This window comes from Talpa europaea, assembly GCF_964194135.1.
Source record: "Talpa europaea genome assembly, chromosome: 12".
Classification (NCBI taxonomy): Eukaryota; Metazoa; Chordata; class Mammalia; order Eulipotyphla; family Talpidae; genus Talpa; species Talpa europaea.
This window is the reverse complement of record NC_140079.1, coordinates 5035112-5051083: the sequence shown is the minus strand read 5'-3', so window position 1 is coordinate 5051083 and position 15972 is coordinate 5035112. Positions and strand designations below refer to the sequence as shown.

At 49.5% G+C, this 15972-nt stretch overlaps 2 protein-coding genes across 2 annotated transcripts; one reads left to right on the top strand and one right to left on the bottom strand.

Moving 5' to 3' along the window:
* Positions 1–5071: 5071 nt before the first annotated feature.
* On the bottom strand, positions 5072–6085 carry LOC311180667 (olfactory receptor 7E24-like; the record flags this gene model as incomplete). Its single annotated transcript, XM_084248581.1, has 1 exon — positions 5072–6085. The coding sequence occupies one exon, from the start codon at positions 6083–6085 to the stop codon at positions 5072–5074; it is 1014 nt and encodes a 337-aa protein (XP_084104707.1).
* Positions 6086–13641: 7556 nt separating this feature from the next.
* Positions 13642–14518, top strand: LOC311182550 (olfactory receptor 7E178-like; the record flags this gene model as incomplete). The annotated part of the gene is made up of 1 exon (XM_084251420.1): positions 13642–14518. One exon carries the CDS (start codon positions 13642–13644, stop codon positions 14470–14472), a length of 831 nt encoding a protein of 276 aa, XP_084107546.1. The 3' UTR covers positions 14473–14518.
* Positions 14519–15972: the final 1454 nt, after the last annotated feature.

The window sequence follows — 15972 nt, the reverse complement described above, 5'->3', positions numbered from 1 at the left end:
TTCCTCAACCTGCTAAAGATGGAGCTACCCTATGACCTGCAATTCCACTCCCAGGGATCTACCCAAAGGACACAAAAACACTGATTCAAAAGAACACCTGTACCCCTATGTTCATTGCAGCACTATTCACAATAGGAAAACCTGGAAACAACCCAAATGCCCAAAAATACATGACTGGGTCAAGAAGATGTGGTCTATATGCACAATGGACTATTACTCAGCAATCCAAAAAGATATACTCATATCATTCGCGCAACATGGACGGAGCTAGAAGAAATGATGCTCAGGGAAATAAGTCAGAAGGAAAAACAAAAATATCGGATGGTTCCACTTATAGCAGGAATATAGGGGAAGCAAATAAGACATCAGTGTAAAAAAATAATAACAGTACAAAACACAACAAAGCAAAAATGGACAATTATAAATCAGAGACATACTGCAGGGGAGGAGGAGGGAGTGGGATCAGAGGGAGGGAGGGAGGAGCACAGAGGACTGAGGTGATGGTGCACGGGTACATTGGGGAAGGAAACTCTATGGGGACTTCACCTGAGGGGGTGGGGGGAAGCAAATATTGTTTAAAAATGAACAATGATGTAAAAATTAAAAAAAATAATTAAAAGGCCAAAAAAGTTCTTGATTTTCCACACTGACTTAGGATATATTTGATTTTGACTATTTTATATCTTATTTCAAGAATGAGGAATCAGTATAAAGATATATTTAAGAGACCTATGGGGACTACAGTGATGTAAGAAAAATTTAATAAAAAATAAGACATATTTAAGAGCAAAAATACATTAAGAACATGTTATTTCAATAAACATCAAACTATCACAGTTATTATACCAACATTTCACAAGTTCAATTCAAATCAATATTAAACAACAGGATACAATCTAGCAGATGCTTCTTAGAGCTGTTACCTCGTCCTGTAATCCAGCAATGTACACACTGTGTAGACAGAAAACTCTGTATACAAGTGGACTGAAAGGTTAATAACTACAGTGTTTTGCATCCTGTAAATGTTCCATGAACACAAAATACCTGAAGAAACATGAGGGAAAAAAAACACCAAGGAATGTAAAACCTAAACCGTCAAAACTGTTACATTTTTTATTAAAAAAAAGAATTTTCTTAAAAAATGACATAAAATCAAAAGCAGTAGAAGGAACACAATGATAAAAATTAAAGCAGAAAAAAAATGAAATAGTGAGACAGTCCAGAAACTTAATCCAACTAAAACCTGGTTCTTGGAAAAAATAAAGACAATAGACAAACTGTTAGCTAGAATCATTAAGAAAAGAAGGGAGAAAACTCAAATAAATAGATTCAGAAAATAAAGAGAAGAAATTGCAACCGACATCTCAGGTATTCACAGAATTATACGAGATCACTATGAACACTCCTAAGCCAGTTAGTTCAATACCCTAGATGACATGGACAAATTCCTAAAAAAATATACAGCCATCTAAGACTAAGTAGGAAAGAAATTGAAAACTGAACAGAAAAATTACAAGCAAGGAAATTGAAACAGTAATCTAGACTCCCAAGAAACAGAAGTCTAGGACCAAATGGCTTCAGGAGTGGGTTCTCCCAAGCCTCCCAAGATGAGCTAATACCTATCTTGCTCAAATTCTTTCAAAAATTTGAGAAAGAGGGAAGACTACCAAACATTCGATGAGGCCATCATCACCACAATGCCAAAAACGATGACACCCCGCATATGAAAACTACAGACTAATCTCCCTAATGAACATAGATGCAAAAGTCCTCAACAAAATCTTAGTAAATCCAATTAAATAATGTGTTGAAAAGATCATGCACCACCTTACATCACAGCCATGTGGGATTTATACCAGGGAGTCAAGGATGGTTTGAAAATCAAGCTTTGTAACTCAGTGTATGTAAAAGGTAAGATGCAGCCATATGATCATATTAATTGATGCTGAGAAAGTATTTGAGAGGAGTCAACATCCATTGTGATGGAAACTCAAAAACTGGGGGCTAATGGAACATATGGCAACATAATAAATACCAGATATGACAAAGCACAGGGAACCCACAAGGGGGAGAAAGGAAGAGCTTTTCCACTAAGATCGTGAGCAAATCCTGTGTTTCCAATGAGCAGCCTGGTCATGTAGCTAATGATACTGTATTCTGTATCTGAAAATTTCTACAAGAGTGTATCGTACATGCTCTCACCACAAACACAGAAATAGTGGTTATGTGACATGAGGGACTAACTCTTCGTGGCATCTCTTTGCAATGTATCAAATCAACACGCTGGGATCCACTTGGAGAGCTGACAATGGAGCCAGATGTAGGACTTTCCTCCAATAACCAAATCTGCACCAAAAGAACACTCTAGAAAATCAGTTCTGTGTGTCCTGGTCACACATTGATGGCAGTCGTGAGGGCAATGGAGGTGACTGCCAGGCACAGCAGGACCAGACAGGTGGACTGCAGAATTTATTACCATTCCAAGAAGCCCACAGGAGAGCGGTTAACCTGGACACAGAGGGTTGAATTGAATCCAAACAGGACTTTATAAGAGTCTGACCTGGATGGGGTAAAAGTCAGTGTTTTCAATCTATTTTCTCAGCATTACTGGAGTGAAGAGTTGCTGCTTCTTAGAAGGGTCATCTCATTTCCATGATCCCAACTTCATTACTCAAAGCACTGAGAATTTAATTGGAGAACACTGACGAGGACTCAGTTTCTTCATGTATTCAGTTTTTTTTTTTTTTCATCACTGCAATGAGTGTTTTCCACTAACTTAACACAGCTCTAAGGAACCCTCCAGCTCCTGTGGAAGTTACATACAGACCATGAGAGTACTTATTACTCACAGCCCAACCTGTGTGACCTTAAGCAAGTTTATAAAGGAATGTGAGAAGTATGAAGTTACCACAACATCAAGAGTAATCGAAGCAACTTATGAAGTCACTTCTTTGGGCAAAGAGGGCAGGCATTTTCTGGATTTGCCTTTGGATGATGGTGCCACCGTGCAACCAGACTGCTTGTTCGGTCTTTACAACTAGTTGTTTTTTTTTTTTTTTTTTAAAGATTTATTTATTTATGCATACAAGAACTGGGGTACAGGCCAGAGGAGTGGGGGGTGAGAGGATCACCACAGACAGAGTGGGGAGCAGAACAGGCAGACTGACTAAAATACACTGCTGAGGGGAGCAGCAGGGAGACAGGAGAGGTCTGCTGCACCAGGTTGGTAGCTCCCTGGTTGGAGCTCGAACTCATGCTGCAGTGGCTGTGATAGTTTCACAGGTTGCGTCTCAACGACTTGCACCACCAGGGAGGGAGGCCTTATTTTTGATTTTTTGAGGAATCTCCTCCTAACAACATTGTGCAAGAATTCCCTTTTCTCCATTTCCTACCCAACACTTGCTTTATTTTGTTTGTTGGATAAATGCAATTGTCACAGGTGTGAGGTGATTCTTCAATTTGTCCGTTTTATTTTCATGCGTAATAAGAGATGATGCCAATTTTTCATCTGTCTTTTTGAGTCTCAGTTTCACTGCTTAGTGATTTTATAGCGTAACTTCCTGCATAAATGTGAGGGATTCCTCATTTCTTTTGTCATGTTACTCAACTTTACCTTACTTATTCTGATATCTCCTCAAAAGAGTAATTTATTTTTCTGATGTCATCTTTGGAGGAATTCCATTCACAGGGATCCACTGCTCTTTTTCTTTTTTAAAAGATTTATTTATTCATATAAGCACTGGGTATATTCAGAAGCACGAGGGTGAGAGAATTCACCAGAGCCAGGGCAGGGAACACAACAGGCAGACTGACGAAATACACGCTGAGGGGAGAAGCGGGCGCTGCCATGTGGGACCCTCGCTGGTGGCGGGAAATCTATCGAACCAGCACTGCAGAGGCTACAGGCAGCTTCACAGCCCAGCGCTCAACCACTGCGCCACCAGGGGAGGCCCAGGGATCCACTACTCTTATACTCAATTTGTTTCCTCCACTAAGACAGTCCCAACATGGGTGGAACATAAGAATATTTTCTAATTGTGTTTCTTACTTCTTAGTTGCTAACTCATTTTATGGAAAAAGACTTGGGGTTATGTGTGTTTATCGGCATCACTTACATGTGACATGCAATACTATAGGCACAGTAGACCCTTTCAATTAAAGTCCTAGAATCATAGGCATCAAGAGGGCATGGAGGAGGATTATAGCAAAACACCCTAGTATCAGTATCTGTGTTACCTTGTTTTGATTGGACTGAGAAATACAGAGAAATGAACATGCACAAAAGAAATTCTGAAATGAAATTATACATCACATATATCCATAAGTCCTTTTGTGCATTTGTATTTCATTATAAAGAATCAGTTATGCTAGATGGATAAGTTGTAAAGACGAGCTGTTTCACACAATGTTTATAGGTAATAATACCATATGCAATATTTTTTGCATACCATACATCTGATAAAAGGTTAACTTCTGAAATTTACCAAGTACATATAAAATGATACAACAAAGACTCAAATGATCCAATTAAAAATGGGCAAAGGAATTCAACAGGTACTTCTCTAAAGAAGACATTCACATGACCTACAGACAAATGAGAGAAAGTTCCACATTGCCTATTACAAGAGATAGACTGGCCCATAGGAAAAAAGAACAGAATAAATAAATGTGGCAAGTTTGCAGGGAAAAAGGAACACTCATCCACTCCTGCTGGGAATCCAAAGTGAGACAGACCCTGTGGAAAATGGTACAGAGATTTCCCAAGAAACTGATACTGGAATTCATATGATGCAGCAATAGCACCATTAGGTATTCAAACAAAAAAACACCACGAAAAGTCTAAATGAAAAGATCTGTGTACACCTATGCACACAGCAGCACTACCAACAATTGCCAAATAATGGAACCAACCCTAGTTTCACCAACAGGTGAACTAATAGAGAAACCATGGACCACATGTTCAATGGAATATTATACAGCTGTGAAGAAGATGTAACAGTCATATTTAGGTCAAATGGATGAATCTTGAGGTGATTTCTGAAAACACACATGCACACTAGAAGTACTGGCATCATAGACAAAAAGGAGGCAGATGCTGAGAATAGGTTTTTCTGCTGAGAAGCCTCTGCAAGGACGTCTTGATATCCCCGTTCCTCAGGCTGTAGATGAAGGGGTTCAGCATGGGGACGACCACAGTGTACACCCCAGCAGCCACCATCCCCTGCACAGGAGATCGGGGGACAGTTGAGCTGAGGTATACCCCAATACCTGTCCCATAAAATAGACAAACAACTGACAGGTGAGAGCCACAAGTGGAGAAGGCTATGTACTTGCCACCGGTCGACGGGACCCTCAACACTGAAGAGACAATCTGTGTGTAAGAGAAAAGGATCCCTGAGACAGGGACACCGCCAAAAATAGCCCCCAAGAAATACATGACTATGGTGTGGAGGGAGGTGTCCTCACAGGCAAGCTTGATCAGTTGAGGGGGTTCGCAAAAGAAATGAGGAACGTCGACGTGTGTGCAAAACGTGAGCTGTGAGATCAGCAAGGAGTTCACCTGGGAGTCCAGAAGGCTGACCCAAAGAGACGCCAGCACCAGCAGGCCACAGAGGCGCGGGTTCATGGTGGTCAGGTAGTGCAGTGGGTGGCAGATGGCCACAAAGCGGTCATAGGCCATAACGGCCAGCAGCATGTTGTCCAGACAGCCAAAAAAATACAAAAGGGATAACTGAATGAGGCAGCCCATGTGGGAGAGGGCTCTGCTGTGAGTCTGAATGCCTGAAATCATCTTCGGGACAGTGGCAGAGGTAAAACCGATGTCAGCCACAGACAAGATGCACAGGAAAAAGTACATGGGGGTGTGCAGGTGGGGGTCAGAGGCGATGGCCAGGATGATGAGCAGGATCCCAGTCACGGTGACCAGGTACGTGGACAGGAACACCCAGAATATCAGCGGCTGGAGTTCGGGGTCCTCTGAGAGCCCCAGGAGGAAGAATTCCAAGACACCTGTGTGATTGCGTGGCTCCCCCAGGCAGACACAACTTTTGGAAACATAAATGACAGTGGACCAAAGTGCCGTCATTGTGTGTACACTTTGGCCTCAGCTACCGTGAGCCTAGGCGAGAACTACACACATTTCAGTGTTTCTTGCTTGTGCAAACCAGTTCCTAGAACTCATGTCTCTTTGTCTTGCTCCCATTTCTGCTGGGTCATGCGTAGACGTAATATATCTTATATATATTCATGTTCACACACACAACTGGGGATGGCGGGGGGAGGGGAGAGCATGCAAGATGCAAGAGAGATGAAAGAGGAAGGAGGAGACAAGACAAGGAGAGGCAAGGAAAGCAGCAGTGAGCATGCACCTGTGCCTGCACTGACACTGAGCCAGAGCAAGACCTCCTCCCCCTCTGCTGCAGCTGCTGGTGCCTTTTCACAAGGAAAATCCAGAAAGATGGGGTTACAGGAACAAACACTGGTGCAAGGAAAAGGGTGCATGTGAACTAATTTAAGCAGAGGCTGCATAATCCACAGATGTGAAAAGCACATTATCATGATGACTGACTTGCTTTCCTTTTTAAAAAAATTAGCTTTATTTATTTGAGCAACAAGCCCTGGGAGGGGGTCAGGGGTACGGGCATGAGAGGATGAACCCCAGACAGAGTGGGGAGCAGGGCAGGCAGACTGACAGAAACACATGCTGAGGGGAGCAGCAGGGAGACAGGAGGGGTCTGCTATGCCCTGTGGGGAGCTCCCTGGCTGGGATGGAGCTGGTGGCAGGGCCTGGAGAGCTTCCTGGAGGTGACCCTTGAGCCCTTGTGCCACCAGGGCAGCTGATTCTGATTTAATTTCACTGGAGGAAAAATGAAATTGAACAACCTGGAAAATACCTCCCTTAAATTGTGTCCAGGCATAGAAATGAATATATAAAGAAGGGTACAAAAAGGAAACGGGGACTTGGGTGAGGAAATGAAATGAAAAGAGGCCACAATGGGACCCACCTGGGGCTCCAGATTGACAGAGGAATTTCCAGAACACAGACGACAGGCTCCTGAGCATAAAGGGGCGCCCGCACCCCACTCACCTTCCCGCGGGCACACCCCAGAGCCCCTCTCCTCGGACCAGGGATGGGCCTGGCGCCCTGGCCCGGAGTGACCTGCCTGGCTGTGCCTCGGACCTCCTGTTGGGCCTCACGAGCTGCTGCAGAAACCCCTTCACTTGGGACGTTTCTGGCGGCCAAGGCAGGGAGTGTCCCCGCCCCGGCTGCTCTGACCCGGCCTGGACACGCGCTGGCCGCGGCGCTGGACGGTGGTCAGCACAGCAGGTGCGGGTGGGGGGGCACCCCGCCCCAGACCTGAGCCCCAAGTAATGGGTCCCCAGTTGCCCTCATTTTCTGTCCAACTTGGGGCCAACCAGAAGCCCCGCCAGCCCTCCTTAGGGATGGATGAGCTGGGACCCTGCACGAGCGCCCTGAGGGCGCTCAGGGGAGCTGGTCCCAAAATGCCTGCCCCCCGGGAGAAAGGGCCGGTGGAGGCGCTTGGAAGGGCCGGAAGGGCCTGAGGTGCAGCCACCTCAGGTGCAGCTGCCATGTGCACCTGAGCAAGGTGGAAATGCTGGTGTCCCTGAGGACCTGCCCCCGGAGACCCTAGGGGAACCAGGAACTCTGAGCCCAGGCCCTGCGCCTCCCCCATGCCCCGGAGCACAGCACCTGCTCCCCCAGACACCAGCAGGGGTGGCCTGCCCTGGGTGGACACAGGCGGGGCGCGCCCGCCCACAGGGCCCCCAGGAGGAGCCCAGATCCAAGGGGCAGCGCAGCTATCCTCACCCCTGCGCAGTACCCCCCTGGTCTCCACTTTCGGGGCGAGGCGAAACTTGGCGCATCCATGCCCCTCCCTGGACAGGCCCCTGGGCTGAGAGCTCTGGTGGGCGCCGCCCCAACATGGAGTCTCACACCCTGGGCAGGACAGAGCCCCGCGCCCCGGAGCCCACACAGCCCTGGCTGACGCCCCCTGTCTGCCTTGCGCCCGGGCACAGCCTGAGGAGCCGCCCCAGCCTTCCCTGCCCAGCCTGGGCCACTCACTGGTCTGCACCGGGCCCTGGCGGCCCCCTGGCGGGCTGTGGCTCCAGGGCCCCTCCCGGCGGGGGCGGGCTGAGCGCGGAGGCTGCGGGCGGCGGGGAGCCGGCCTCGGGCATCCTCCCTGGCGGGCGGGGCGGCCGGTCCGGGCTGAGTCCGCCTCGCGCTGCCTGGAGCCCGGGCCTGGCTGGTTATCGCCCCTGGTGGCCCGCGAGGGACCGAGGACGAGGCGCGCCCTGAGCCCGGCTGTCCCTGGGTGCCCGCGCCCTGGAGTCACCCTGGCCATGCAGAGAGGGGGCGGCGGGTGCCCGAGAAGGGCCGGGGCGCTGCTGTCCCCCAGGAGCTGACCCCGCACTGGCTTCTGACTCCCCTGTCAGAGATTTCAGCAAAACACCCTCTATTTTTAATGGAATTCATGGTCTTTTGGCTCAGACATCTGGAATATCACTGTGTTCCTCATGTAAAAAATTTATTTTACTTTTTTTTTAGTATATGTGCTGCCAAAGCAAGAACATACTTTATTTTTTAAAGATTATTTATTTTTTTACATAGAAGTAAATTAGGCGAAACACTATGTGATTTGCACATCAAAGACATCTTTACAGACACATCACCCAAAGCAGTGATAGTGAAGGCAAAGATAAACATCTGGGACTACATCAGATTAAAGAGCTTCTGCACAGCAAAAGAGACAATAACAAAAACAAAGAGAAACCCCACCAACTGGGAGAACATTTTTGCACCCAACACTAATGATAAAGGACTGATCACAAAACTCTGCAAAGAGCTGATGAGACTCAGCAACAACAATGAAAATAATCCAGTCAAAAAATGGGCAGAAGAGCTAAAAAGAAACTTCTCTGAAGAGGAAATGCAAATGGCCAACAGACATATGAAAAAATGTTCAGCATCACTTGTCATCAGGGAAATGCAAATCAAAACGACCATGAGATACCATCTTACACCAGTGAGAATGGCACATATTAAAAAAACTAGCAACAACAAATGTTGGCGAGGTTGTGGAGAAAAAGGAACTCTCCTGCACTGCTGGTGGGAGTGCAAACTGGTCCAACCACGATGGAGAGCCGTGTGGAGATTGCTGGACCTACTAAACATAGAGCTTCCACAGGATCCAGCAATTCCACTCCTAGGTATTTACCCAAAGGACACAGAAACATCAATTCCAAAGAACACCTGCACCCCTATGTTTATAGCAGCCCTGTTTACAATAGCTAAGCTTTGGAAACAGCCCAAATGCCCCAAAATAGATGACTGGATCAAGAAGATGTGGTACATATATACCATGGAATATTACTCAGCCATCAAAAAAGATAAACTCATGCAATTTGCAGCAATATGGATGGCGCTGGAAGGGATCATGCTCAGTGAAATAAGCCAAAAAGAAAAAGAAAAATACCGGATGGTCTCACTCATAGCAGGAATCTAGAAAACTTAAATAAGGGACCAGGAAAAAGAATAACTATAAGAAAGAAAAAATCAAAATCAACAAACAACTATGAACCTGAGACACTCTATGTGGGTTGGGGGGCGGGGAGCGGAGGGATTGGCGTCAAAATAAGGGGTTGCAATTATATGGGGAATATAAAAATAAAATTTATTTAAAAAAATAAAAATAAAGATTATTTATTTTCATGCAAGAGCTGGGGTACAGGCCAGATCTGTGGGAGGGTGAGAATATTGACTAGAGACAGAGTGGGGAGCAGAACAGGCAGACAGACCAAAGACACTGCTGAGGGGAGCAGCGGGCGAGACAGGAGAGGTCTGCCCTGCTATGTGGGAATCTCCCTGGCCAGCCAGGAATCGAACCCTCGCTGCAGAGGCTGTGGACAGCTTCACAGCGCTGTGCTCAACCTGTTGCACCACCGGGGAGGTCCACTCATGTAAAAATGTTAAAATAAAGTATTTTACAGTGAGAATCTGAAACAAATTCCACCTTTTCATTTAAAATTTGTGTCAAGGTGTTTATTTAAACGACAGCCACCTCTACTGCCGTGCTCTGTCACTGAAGTTGTGGATGAGGAAGATATCTGCCCTGACACCCCCATTTCGAGCTTCCTATGTTTCCCAGGGAGCCAGAGCGTTCACATGACCCCAGTGAGGCTGCGGCTCGGGCAGCGGCTGCAAGCTCTGGTCAGAGCCTGCCTGCGCCCTCAGGCGCGGGGGAAGGACACAGCTCATTCGCTTGTCCAGCCAGAGCATCCTCCATTCCTTGCCACGCGGACTCTCATGGTCAAGTGGACACATGTGGTTGTCCCCACTCAACAGCACAGGGGACACGTAGAAATGAGGTTTGCTGCACTTCTTCCTGCGTCCGCAAGGGACAAGAAGAATGAAGTCTCAGGTTTTTTCAACCCCTAACTTCAGAAGAATCATTGTTTTCCTGAGCTTTTATGGGTGGAGAGACCCCTAGGTCTGGGCACAGCCAGGAGCGGGGTCTCCATGGCAGGGGGAGAGGAGGTTGAAGGCCATGGTGAGCACACCGAGTGGCCCGCTTGGCAGGATTCACCGTGTTAGAACACCTGGAAGCATCACAGGTGCTGGAAAGATGAACCCCTATTTCCCAACTTGGTCCACAACCCACCAAACTGCTATGTTCTCAGCAACATGTCCCTGCAGAGGCCCTGACTTATGGGTAGAGACGGCCCAATTACTTTGCTTTTGTCCTGTCTTTCCCAGCTTTGAGCTATCAAAGTTAGGGTTGTTCGCAACCTGTCCCCTCCTAGCCACGTGGCCCTCCCAGGTCAGAGGACCCCAGATGAGTAACAACATTTTCCTATCTCAGCGTCCCCAGATTGGGCAGCAGATGCTTTGCTACTTAGAGAGTAAATGTGGCATGAGAGAGGCCGCAGGTACATGGAATATGCTCGAGATCGCTTATCACCAGAAAGAGGGAAACCAAACCCACAAAAAGAAATTACCCAAAAGACACACCACTCCTTGATGACAGGACGACATTGGAGTCGGCTGTCACTTAAATAAACTCGTCAAGACTAACATTAAGTGAAAAAATGGAATTCTTTTCAGACTCTTACTGTAAAATAACCTGTTTTAAAACTTTTCCATGAGGAACACAGTGAATTTCCAGATGTCTGAGCCAAAAGATCACGAATTCCATTAAAAATAGAGGGTGTTTTGATGAAATCTCTGACGCGGGGAGTCAGAAGCTGGTGCGGGGTCAACTCCTGGGGGACAGCAGTGCCCGGCCCTTCTCGGGCACCCGCCCCCCCCCCCCCTGCACCGCCAGGGTGTCTCCAGGGCGCAGGTGCCCAGGGACAGCCGGGCTCACGACATGCCACATCATCGGTCTCTTGCGGCCACTGGGGGCGATAACTAGCCAGGCCAGGGCTCCAGGGCAGAGCAAGGCAGACTCACCCAGGACCCGCCCCCCACCCCTGCCTGCCAGGGAGGATGCCTGAGGCTGGCTCCCCTCTGTCAGGAGCCTCCGTGCTTGTCCCGCCCCCGCCGGGAGGGACCAGGGCACTGCAGCCGGCCAGGGAGCTGCAGGGGCCAGGTGCAGACCAGTGAGTGCCCAGGCAGGGATGGCTGGGGCGGCTCCTCAAGCTGTGCCCCTGGCGCGAGGCTTACAGGGGGCGTCAGCCAGGGCTGTGTGGGCTCTAGGGAGCCAGGCTCTGTCCTGCCCAGGGTGTGGACTCAGCGTCGGGGGGCGCCCCACCCATGCCATCAGCCCAGGGGCCAGTCCAGGGAGGGGGATGGATGCGCCAAGCCTCCCTGCGCCCCGAATGTGGAGAACCAGGGACACTGCGCAGGGGTGAGGACAGCTGCGCCCGCCCCGCGGACCTGGGCTCCTTGTGGGGGCCCTGCGGGGGCGCGCCCCGCCTGTGTCCACCAGGGCAGGCTGCCCCTGCTGATGTCTGGGGGAGCAGGTGAGGTACTGCTCCTGGGCGCGGGGGAGGCACAGGGCATGGGCTCAGGCAGGGGAAGGCTCTTGCAGACCTCAGGTTTCCCAGCTCCCTGTCCATCTCCATGTCAGGAGCCCCTGGTGGCTGCACCTGAGGTGGCTGCACAGAAACCTGCGCCCCAGGGAGCTTCTTGGGGGGGGGCAGGTGGGGCCGGGACCCGCGTGTTGGGGGGGTATCAGCGCCCTCAAGGGGCCTTTGCAGGGTCCCAGCTCATCTATCCTGGACGAGGGCTGGTGGGGGCTTCTGGTTCGCCCCAAGTTGGACAGAAGTTGAGGGCAACTGGGGACCGGCTACTTGGGGCTCTGGTCTGGGGCGGGGCGTCACCCCCGTCCGGGGCCTGCTGTGCTGACCACCGTCCAGTGCCGCGGCCAGCGCGTGTCCAGGCCGGGTCAGAGCGGCCGGGGCGGGGACACTCCCTGCCTTGGCTGCCAGAAACGTCCCAAGTGAAGGGGTTTTTGCAGCAGCTCCTGAGGCCCAACAGGAGGTCTGAGGGCACAGCGAGGCAGGTCACTCCGGGCCAGGGCGCCAGGCCCATCCCTGGTCCGAGGAGAGGGGCTCTGGGGTGTCCCCGCGGGAAGGTGAGTGGGGTGCGGGCGCCCCGTTATGCTCAGGAGCCTGTCGTCTGTGTTCTGGAAATTCCTCTGTCAATCTGGAGCCCCAGGTGGGTCCCATTGTGGCCTCTTTTCATTTCATTTCCTCACCCAAGTCCCCGTTTCCTTTTTGTACCCTTCTTTATATATTCATTTCTATGCCTGGACACAATTTAAAGGAGGTTATTTCCATGTTGTTCAATTTTATATCGTTTCCTTCAGTAAAGCTAAAATCAGCATCCATAGGAATTAATTTTTAACACACAGGGTTTATACAGCCTAAGCTTCAATGAACAACTTCCAAATGTGCAGCACAGTATTAGCTGTCATCACCAGCTGTGGGCACCTCTGCATGCCTTGTTTCACAGCTGTAAGATGCAGCTTCACATGTAGCCCAGCTGTTGGGTTGAGGGGAACAGGGAATGGTCTGACTTAAATCCTGTACCAGCCAAACATCCCATAGAAGAAAGTAGAGCCAGTTGCTTGGTTCCAGAGATCTTAGGGTGCTCATAAATAGTCTAAATCAAGAGAATTAACTGCTTTGCATTTGCATAAAATAAATTATTTGTATCGCATTTAGTGCCCTGTGGTTAGAAGAGGCAATTTAAAGGGATAACCTGGTATTCTGCTCTGTCTGTTTCCTTTAAAGGGGTGCACAGATTTCTCAGGGTGACGTTGGGTTTTTTTTTAATAACTCCACATCACCTGTTTCTCTAATTTCCTTAGCCCATTCTTTCCAAAGTAGTCTCACATAGCAACAGGTGAATGGGAGCAAGACAAAGAAATGAGTCTAGGAACTGGTTAGCCACAAGCAAGAAACACTGAAATGTGTGTAGTCCTCACCTGTGTTCACGGTAGCTGAGGCCAAAGTGTACACACACTGATGACCCTTTTGTCCACTGCCATTTATGTTTCCAAAAGTTGTCTCTGCCTGGGGGAGCCACGCAATCACACAGGTGTCGTGGAATTCTTCCTCCTGGGGCTCTCAGATGACACCGAACTCCAGCCGCTGATATTCTGGGTGTTCCTGTCCATGTACCTGGTCGCCGTGATGGGGAACCTGCTCATCATCCTGGCCATCGCCTCTGACCCCCACCTGCACACCCCCATGTACTTTTTCCTGTGCATCTTGTCTGTGGCTGACATTGGTTTTACCTCTGTCACTGTCCCGAAGATGATTTCAGGCATTCAGACTCACAGCAGAGCCCTCTCCCACATGGGCTGCCTCATTCAGTTGTCCCTTTTGTATTTTTTTGGCTGTCTGGACAGTGCACTGCTGGCCGTTATGGCCTATGACCGCTTTGTGGCCATCTGCCACCCGCTGCACTATCTGACCACCATGAACCCGCGCCTCTGTGGCCTGCTGGTGCTGGCGTCTCTTTGCGGCTGCCTTCTGGACTCCCAGGTGCACTTCTTGCTGATCTCACAGCTCTCATTTTGCACACACGTCGATGTTCCCCATTTCTTCTGCGACCCCCCGCAACTGATCAAGCTTGCCTGTGAGGACACCTCCCTCCACATCATAGTCATGTATTTCTTGGGGGCTATTTTTGGCGGTGTCCCTGTCTCAGGGATCCTTTTCTCTTATATACAGATTGTCTCCTCAGTGTTGAGGGTCCCATCGGTAGGTGGGAGGTTCAAAATTTTCTCCACTTGTGGCTCTCACCTGTCAGTTGTTTGTCTATTTTATGGGACAGGTTTTGGGGTGTACCTTGGCTCAGCTGTCTCCCGTTCTCCTGGGCAGGGGGTGGTGGCCTCTGTGGTGTATAACGTGGTGGTCCCCATGCTGAACCCCTTCATCTACAGCCTGAGGAACAGGGATATCAAGACGGCCTTGCAGAGGCTTCTCAGCAGAAAAGCCTAATCTCAGCACCTGCCTCCTCTCTGTCTATAACTCGGCACATCAGCGTCGGCGTGTGTTTTCAGGATACTTGGGCGCTGATCAAACCTCACTGAAAAATGCCGTGTGGCAGGACAATTGCCGTGAGGTAGGACACCTGCCGTGGCCTCAGACTAGACCCACCCAGGACGCCTCTGAATGGCCTTAAACTCCTTATGGCAGATACCGAGGTCAGAGGAAGTCCTGCTCCTACTGGAGGGTGAAATGAGCCTTGAGAAGTTGTGCTTCACCCCACGCTGGGTTAACGGGGAGCCACAGTGGAACTTGAATTTTGCCAGGCCTTCCGTTCAAATATGACTGTATGTCTTGGGTGTTTTGCCTCTGTGAGGAACTCCTGAAGATCCAGAGAGCTCAGAGCACATAAGGAGAAGACATGAAAGAGGCGCCTTATCATCACCCCGTGAGACCACGCAGTCTTCAGCCTTACTGCCCATGCACCCCGTCCCTCCACACCGGCGGGGATCATTCGCTGGTGTTGCAGATGCTGTCTCTCTGCTCCAGTTTCGCTCCCCTGCATGTCACGCTGCTGTGGACAGGCCAGGCGGCCCCTGCTGCCATGGTGGCTGCCACTTGACCTGTTTTCAGGGTCTTCAGGACTGCTCCCCACATGCTGCCCTGCCGCCACGCCACCCTCTTCCTTCTGCTGTTCCCTCAGGTGCCGCCACCACAGTGACTTCATGCCCTTTATCTTTCAATACCTGTTGATCTAACCTGTGTCCTTATCTACCCTACAAGTTGTAGTCACTGCATCAAGTGTGCTTTTCTTCCTTGGTTGGCTGTACTGAGAGAGTCTAGGAATTGAATTAGTGCTGCCAGGAGGGCCTGCAGGAGGAAGTGCCCGCGTGTGTGGCTGCCGCTGTCTGCCCTGTTCTGGCTTCACAGGGGGTGTGAGCTGTGGAGCCATGGTCAGGTACTTGCGTTCTTATTGTGGCTCTGGCCCCGTGAGTCACCCCAGGGTTGTGAGTAAATCACCTTGTCCTTCTCATTCCTCAGTGACAGCAAAGCCCCGTGTCTGCAGTGCAGGGCAGGTCTTTCCTCTCACCACCGAAAGCCTCACGAGGACTCTCCCTTGTAGCCATGCTTCCTGCCCTCCTTCGTGGCCACCCGCCTTTGGGCTTCTTTTGCATCTGGTGCACGCCCATCATGCCCTCTGTCCTTATTTTAAAAATTCCCTCCACCTCCCCAAGGATCCTTCAACGGACAAAGGGACAGGAAAGTTGTGGATTATAGACTCAGTGGGGGCTGCACAGATGTGAAGATGAAATAGTGGTATTTGGGTCAAAGTGGATGGAACCTGACGTGATTATCTTTAGTGAAATTAAGTCAAAAAGTGAGAGATATAAGATGGTTTCCTGGACTATAAATATAAAATGCATTCATACACAAAGAATAGTCTAAATCCTGAACTCAGCCAAAAAGAATATAATGTTTACCAAGGGGGACAGGTGGGCATGGAGGACAGGG